This window comes from Lissotriton helveticus, chromosome 7 (genome assembly GCF_964261635.1).
Source record: "Lissotriton helveticus chromosome 7, aLisHel1.1, whole genome shotgun sequence".
Lineage (NCBI taxonomy): Eukaryota > Metazoa > Chordata > Amphibia > Caudata > Salamandridae > Lissotriton > Lissotriton helveticus.
Genome location: NC_136068.1, coordinates 1,309,084,954 through 1,309,093,397, shown reverse-complemented (window position 1 = coordinate 1,309,093,397; position 8,444 = coordinate 1,309,084,954). Strand labels below are relative to the sequence as shown.

Sequence of the window (8,444 nt, the reverse complement as noted above, 5' to 3'; positions counted from 1 at the left end):
TGCCGTTGGCACCTGGCAAGACGGAAGGCTCGGCGCGGGTACTCACATTCCTTGGCATTGAGTTGGACACGGTGATGGGTGTGTCAAGACTCCCTGCAGGGAAGGTGCAGGACTTGCAAAAGGACATCTTGGACTTGCTGGGGAAGGACAAGGCGCCTCTGGGGGTCATCCAGAGCCTCCTCGGCAAACTCAACATCGCAGCGAGAGTGATCCCAGTAGGTCGAGTCTTTGCTAGGAGGCTAGCCAGGGCCACAGCTAAGGTAGTCAAGCGACACCACTTTGTGAAACTGTCTGAGGCTTTGAAAGAAGACCTGGCAATGTGGGTCGAGTTCCTGTCAGATTTCAATGGGACAGTGATTTGGAGGGCGCCCTGGGTGGACAGCCCTGAGATCAGCATGTTCACAGACGCATCAGGTAGGGAGGGCTTTGGTGTGATTCTGGGCGAGCACTGGTGTGCGCAGGAATGGCCCAACGCCTGGCGCAAGCGGGGCATCACTTCTAATATCACGGTACTGGAACTCTTCCCAATTGTCATCGCCCTACATCTCTGGCCTGGGTTTCTTTCCAATCGTAAGGTCCTTTTCTGGTCTGACAACATGGCCGTAGTCCAGGCCATTAACGGTCAATCCGCCAGCTGCCCCCTTGTACTTTGCTTACTGCGTGAGTTAGCCAAAAGAAGCTTGCGATGCAATATTGAATTCAGGGCTAAGCACATTGCAGGGGTCAAGAATGTAGCGGCTCTCGTTTTCAGTGGGATCGGTTTCGAGCGGCCTGCCCGCGCGCGGAGGCGAAGATGACTCCCTTTCCACCGGCATTCTGGCGCATCTTGGTGTGGAGCAAGAACTGAGAACAATGGGGGAGAGATCACTGGCGCCAGGTACGAGAAAGCGGTATGCGAGTCACCTGGCTACATTCCACAGGGTAGTCTTGGAAACGGGTGCAGCAGGCCTGACACTAGAAAACAGGGTTCGGGTTTTTGTCGTTTGGGCTAGAAAGCAAGGTCGTTCGCACTCCTGGGTGACTGGGCACCTGGCGGCGGTCAGCCATGATTCCAAGCTGACAGGAGCACAGGACCCCGCAAAATCCTTCGTAATCAGGGCAGCCCTGAAGGGCTGGGCGAGGGACGAACCTAGAGCCCCGGATGACAGGTCCCCCATAGATTTCCCCACCTTGCAGGATATGTTAGATGCTCTCGGGCCAGTGACCCACTCCTCCTTTGAAGCATCCCTCTTTGCAGCAGCTTTTGTCTTGGCATTCTTTGGGGCGTTCCGAAGCAGCGAAATAGTGGCTCGCTCCAGGAACGACCGGTCAGGGGACGCTTTAGGTGTGGACGACATCAAAATCGAGGGGGCCCTGTCCATCACACTCAGGAAATCCAAGACGGACCAGGCAGGAAAAGGGATAGCGATACACTTGGCCCCGCTAGGAGACCCCAGATATTGCCCTGTCACGCTAGTACAGGCGTTTCTTGCCCTGCGACCACCTGGGCCAGGGTACCTCCTTATTCATGTTGACCGCAGCCCTCTCACCAGGTACCAGATGGAAGAGATTATGATAGCATGCCTCTCCAGAGCGGGTTTGCTAGACAAGGGGAAGAAGTTCTCTAGCCATTCTTTTAGGATTGGGGCGGCCACTGCGGCATTCAAAGCGGGCATGCAGCCAGAGAGTGTGCAAAAAGTGGGGCGCTGGCAGTCCCTGTGCTACAAAAAATACATTCACCCCTGAAGGCCTGGCTCCCACGCAATGGCAGTATGGTTCAATTTTATATTATGTTTGCAGTGTTTGTAGTGACCAATTTTACGTGTAATAAACATTTGAAAATGATATAGTCCTTTACTTTGGCACGGTCGAGAGTATGGGTTCTGGGCCATTCGACCATCGCAAAGTTAGGATGGTGGGCGGCGATCAGGAACTGGACAAAGAGATTCACTGACACAGAGTATGTGTGGCTGGGCTTCCCCGGCATGCAGTGGAACAGCCTTTTGAACAGACTCCGGCAAGAGCTCTCCTCGGGGGGACCCCCTCCTCAACACTGGGTTATTCATCTGGGGGGAAATGACCTTACTAGTCTGGGGAGAACTGCTCTTTTACTTAAGATGAAAAATGGCTTGGGGGAGGTCTGTAAAATCCTGGACGGGTGCGAAGTATGGTGGTCTGAGATAGTCCCCCGCAGACTGTGGCATGGCGCCAAATCAGGTAATGCGATTGAAAGGTCCAGGAGAAGACTTAATGCAGCTATGCGTAAATTCACCCAGCAAAGGGGCATTGGCTTCATCAGGCATGAGATGATCCAGGACCGGGTCAAGGGGTACTTTGAGGTTGATGGTGTCCACCTGACCCCGGTAGGCATGGATATGTTCCTCTTAGATTTAGAGGAAGCACTTAGGAGTAAAGGTTGCAGGTAAAAAGTAACTAAGGTGGGGGGCCCCGGCGGCGACGGTGGCCGCCGGCGGGGCTGTGGCGGAGTTGCAGGGCGATCCGGAAGCAGCAAGGTGCAACAATGTACCGCAGCGGGCACATAGGGGTGCCAGAGCCTAAAACCTGGAGCCTCAGGGGAGGCCCGGGAACACGCGTCTGCGCCCCAGTAATCCTTCGGGCGGTTGTAGGCCCGTGCAATCGGGGGCTTGCCTAGCTACGCTCCGCCCCGTAATTATATTACAATAAATGGGCAGCACTGTTGGTTCGCCTCGGTGCTGCCTGGCTCAGCAGGCGGGCAGGTGGCAAGAAGCGGCCTGCCCTTGGATCGCCCGTAAGATAACCCAGCATTACATAACGATGTATGTAATAAACCTGCAGCAACTTTTCCCAATCTAACACTGGTGTCTTGCGTGTTATTTGCGGGATATGTAATATTGTGGGGGGGGGGGTCCTGTTGCCGTGATGTGTCTATGCAGCTGCCCGAGGCCACCCGGTGGCCATCAGGAGGGCGGCCTCCTTAGACACGGAAGGCTGCTCCCGCCCTCTGCTCTTAGGCTCCTCCCCCACGTGGGGGGTGGAGGCTACTATTGTAGGGTGGGTGGGCCGGACACGCCCGTCCGGGGCGGCAGGCGTGGCGAGGGGTATTTAACCTCCCCTCGCCATTTCCTAGCCTCTTTGCCACTCCGGACGTCGCGCGCCCACAGTGGACACTCTTCTCCCTCCCTGCCGCTCACCCCGAGTGCCAGTGGGGGTGCTGTTTGAACTTTATAATTTGTGCTCTTATCGTTGCAGGCGGAGTTACAGGGCGATCCGGAAGCAGCAAGGTGCAACAATGTACCGCAGCGGGCACATAGGGGTCAGAGCCTAAAACCTGGAGCCTCAGGGGAGGCCCGGGAACACGCGTCGGCGCCCCAGTAATCCTTCGGGCGGTTGTAGGCCTGTGCAATCGGGGGCTTGCCTAGCTACGCTCCGCCCCGTAAGGGTGTGAGCATTATTACAATTACAATAAATGGGCAGCACTGTTGGTTCGCCTCGGTGCTGCCTGGCTCAGCAGGCGGGCAGGTGGCGAGAAGCGGCCTGCCTTTGGATCGCCCGTAAGATAACCCAGCATTACATAACGATGTATGTAATAAACCTGCAGCAACTTTTCCCAATCTAACACTGGTGTCTTGTGTGTTATTTGCGGGATATGTAATATTGTGGGGTGGGGGGTCCTGTTGCCGTGATGTGTCTATTTAGATTATTTTCTTTCTTCTCCTGCTTCAAAGTACACAGTGCTGGGCGCTACTCGGACGCAAGCATTGCCTTGCTTTGATTCACATCAGGCGTCACGCACAAGTTGACGTTCGGCAGCCATCATGGCTTCACTGCAGCCATCATGGTTTCGCTCTGAGGGCAAGGCCCCGTGCCAGGCACCCTGTCACCCTCCTTGTCTCTTGACAATGAGACTAGTGAATATTATCGAGTTTTAATTAGGTAATCTTCTTTTACATATTTTAAACGACAGCTGCAGATGCTTCTGAGCCTACGCAATGTTTCTAAGCTAAAAGAAACTGCGATTCCCTGTGCTTGTGCATTTTCTGTGTTTTTAGAGAACGCATTTTCTGAAGTTTTTACATATGGGGAAGTTCAAAGATGATCATTGCATCAGTGACATAAATTCATCCAGGCATCTGTGCTGTACAACCCATCCGAGCAACTGACATTTTAATTCACTTGTTAATCACAGCTGGGGTATAAATAGCTCTCCTCTGCCCTGTGGCCTCGCTTCCTTTCTTTTTTTACCCTAGGGGAGGCCTACGTTGTCCTCCCCAAGTGCCCCACCAAGGAGGAGGAAGGTTCCCACGACCAGAATATGGCTTTGAATGCATTACTTATTTAGGTTATGAGGGGAAGTGATTCTGGCTACAGCCTATGTCTGGACGCCAATGAACCCATGTCCTCTGCAGCTCTTAAATAAGTCTCAAGAACTGTATAAAGATAAATCAACATCTGCTCAGCATCACGCAGACTCTGGTGTTCAGTGGACAAGTACATTTCACATAGAGGGGCTTATTTATGAGCCCTTGTGTCACTTTGTAAACCCCTGCGCCACATTATACCTTCGCCAGGTATAATGTATGCAGGGTGGGTGTTCCGACGCAAGTGAGCCTCGTAGAAGTGACGCAGTAAAATCTATGAGATTTCCCTGCGCCACTTCTAGGATGCAAAGGCGTCAATGTCTTACGCCTGCCTCACAGCAGGCGTAAGACTGACGCAGGCACATTTAAAATGGGACTTGCCCATGTGAAATTACCCATTGCTGGAGTTGCGTCACTTTTGTGACTCACTCCAGCAATAGGTCATTTTTGCGCCTACAGATACGTCAGAAATACTTATGTATCTGTAACTCCTTGCGACATGATGCATCATACTGTAATTATGATGCATCCAGCATGTCCGCACAGAGGGCGCAATGAAAAGTGACGCATCGCTGTTTTCACGCAGCGATGCGTCACTTTTCATAAATGAGGCCCAGAGTATCCATGGGCATACCGACCTGTTAAGCATATAAGGCCTAGAAAGGTGTACCTGCTAGGTCATATATGAGTGGTTTAACTGTATGATTGTGGTTGGTTGTATGTTCGTTGATAAAATTAATGTTGTGTTCCCCCCAGTAAGCTTTTGAGCGTTTGAATTAAAATGTGCACTAATATTAGTTGCTCTGCATCTCAATTCTCCCTTGCATACTGACATAGATCTATTGTAATTGATAACTAAATCGTTATGATACGTTAAAGAGTGTTTTTATGGCTTTGATTTAACTAGGCCTCAGGCCTTGAACACACCCTGTTTAAAATGGATACTGAATCATGACTTTCATTCTGTGTTTATATTTCTCACTTGAAACTACATGCAGCAAGACATGAATTGTTTATTGCTGTATAACACTGTTCTCAAAGAACTCACTAGAGCTAGCTTTTTGTGTTATTTTTTAAAGTTCTTCTTGCTAACACACTGTATTGCATTAATTCACAATGTTTCTCAGTTGATTATGTAACTAATTTATTTAAAAACCTCGGGACGACTTTAGGTCAGAAGAGACAATATTTTTAGAGGGTTAGTGCAAAGATGGTAGGGTTATGTGAAGTTTAAAAAAAGAATTGTGATTTGTTGTAATAATGCTCACACTATGCGGACTTTGCAGTTTCTGTAATGTTCTAGTAAGGAAAATTTTATTCAAAGCACTCATTGATGGGAGTGAAACAGATTTCGGAGTCCTTTCCTGGACCTCTAGCAATACTGTCTGATTTCTCACTGATTTCACTGCATATTTCAGACTTATTCTGTTTCTGATTGCTCTTATTATTTTGTACTTTTCCTGTTACTTAGAGCCTTCATGGCAAATGATTCCTATGTATTGTAATGCAGGCCTCGAGAAATGTACTCACCCATTCGCTATGGCGAGTTGGATTTGGGTCAAAGGGGAGCAGCACAGACCACATACTCATTTTATTGTGTGAAAAATGCTGCTTTATTGAAAACAGGTGTACATCACAATAATAACCCTGACCATCGCCTTACAAAACTAAGCTTCACTAGACAACACATCACCTAAAGTCGCTTACCCCCTACCCCTAAGGTTCTGCCCCCTTACATTTCTACATGCTATCCTGGTATTGAAATTGTGATCTTTGACTCCCTTATCACTTATCCTACACCTAATAACATCCATCTATTTATTAACCTAAATCTTAACTTTTTATTTTGTGCTTCATCTATGTGTAACTTTATTGACATCCCCATTTTCTTGATCCACCTATGTTCCCAACAATAATCTTAATCTATAACCATGACAATTTATCAACCAAACGCCTTGCACCTGCTTCAAGTGACAATTAATATATCCCCATCCCTGCGCACCTGCAATCAAGAACACCACCTGCTAATCGTGAAAAAACAGATGGACCAATTACCCCATGGAACTCCTAAATTACAGCAGGGAAGGGTGGGAAGAAATAACATTATCTGCCTTCCGGCCACTGTGTCACCTTCCAAAATGGTGGTGGGCTTTGTAAAATGGCCGTATTTATGTTGGGCTGCCTACTAAAACATTGTAGCCCAAAAATAGCCTGTATGTAGTCTGGGCTGCACCATTCACCCAATATCCCTGGGGCGGAGGGAAAGCCACTCCTACGGTCGGCTGCCCCCTCAAAACCCATTGGGTCAAAGGTGGAGCGTTACAGACCATGTACTTATTTTATTGTGTGAAAAAGTGCTGCTTTATTGAAAACAGGTGCACATCACAATAACAACCCTTGGCCTTTGTTTTACAAAACTAAACCTCACCAGACAACACGTCACCCAGTGGCGACTCGCAGAGGGAGTGCTGCGGGCGGTGAGGCAGGTGGGGTAGGGGCAGGGTGGGGGTAGTGGAGTCGGACGTATGATGGCCAGGAGTAAAGTAAGTAAATAAATTAATAATATTATTTACTTTGCGCTCACTGCAATGCCGAGTTGGCCAGGATCTCCTTTTTTCAGTTTTTTTGATATAGCGCGACTCGACCCGAAGGTATTGGAGTGCTTTACATGAGCATCAGTTACAGTACACAAGGACACATTCAATTTTGGTAGACATGGGGAGAATAAGTGATTTGCCTAGGATCACAGGATGTTTGAGCCTCCCGCCAGACTCGAACCTGGCTCCCCAGCTTCAAAGTCGGCCTCTCTAACTGTTAAGCCACATCCTCTCCAGCAACTATAACTCTATCCTGTAATGAGACAAGTGCACCCTTTTCCTAAATTCCAGTGTATCATATTTCAAATCAGGGTGATCCTCCCTACCAAAATCCTTGCCCCTACAAAAGACCAGCATGCCCCTGTTCACTTTCCTCCAGGCCTTATCAATAGCAGGATGCCTCTTTGCCCCCCTCCACTCCCTCCTGGGGGGACAACCATCATGAACACCTGCAACAGCTTAAGGACCTGCACATCTCTTGCCAACTGTTCTGTTTGTTAACAATTTGTACCACTGCCATGTTGTAAATTCTAAACACCCTTCTGTGTGCCAGTTTTCTCCCCCATAGTGTCACTGCCATGATAGGGGAAAGAATTCACGAAAGGCAATGCTCCTGCCCCGTGTTTCCAGGGCGCTGGCCATTCCTCCATGCACCACCTGACCAGCCAGTGCAAACTAAATCCAAGGCCCCCTGCTGCATCCGAGTATGTCTATGCCTCCCAATCACATTCTTTCAAGGCCAAAATTGGATATCATTGAACTACTCCAGAAACATGTGCCACATACATAAATCCTCCTTCGCGCCAGCCGAGAACGGCATATGGTGATGGTGCTTTGACAGCCCAGCTAGTGATATGCTTAGCCACAAGCAAAACATCCTCTGATCGCTCACAACCTAACATGCAAAAAAAAGTTAAGTGGCCCAGCAGGACTTGCACCGCCCTGATGGTCACCTTAGGATTTGTCAACATAGTGTCTAGTAGCAGTTGCATGTGTATCTTTTTTTCCACGGGTAGCCGTGCCTCCATCGCTACTCAATTCAATACTCAGAATGCAGAGTACAGAGCTGTGTCCCATTGTCTTCTCTGGGGCCATCAGCACCCCCAATTCACCAATGAGCTCTTTAAAACTGTCAACTGTCGTCGTCAATCCAAAGAACCTGGCTGACCCACGAAGAAGAAATTATCAAGGTAATGTGTCACAGTCCCTTGCCCAGTGTGCCACGTGAACAATCACTTAAGAAAGGAGACGAAACGCTCAAACAAAGTACATAAGGTGAAACATCTCATAGGTAACGCTTTGTCCACATACCATTGACCATCAAATTGAAAACTTCCGAGTGCAACTGCAACAACAGGAATGCAGACTTTATGTTGACTTTGCATTTGGGCCCCCTCCCCATCTGTTCCACCAATTCCAGAGCCATGTCTACCAAAGAATATGATACCAAGGGGATCATCTCCGGTATAAAATCACTTTCTGAATTCCCTTCCATCCACAACAAATGTTGAATAAGCTGAAACTGAAC

The 8,444-nt window shown here is 48.9% G+C and overlaps 1 protein-coding gene across 1 annotated transcript; it reads left to right on the top strand.

The window, feature by feature from the left end:
- The first annotated feature begins 852 nt into the window (after window positions 1–852).
- LOC144769455 (integrase/recombinase xerD homolog) lies at window positions 853–1,725 on the top strand. The gene has a single exon (XM_078653562.1). The coding sequence runs from the start codon at window positions 853–855 to the stop codon at window positions 1,723–1,725; it is 873 nt and encodes a 290-aa protein (XP_078509688.1).
- The last annotated feature ends 6,719 nt before the right edge of the window (window positions 1,726–8,444 follow it).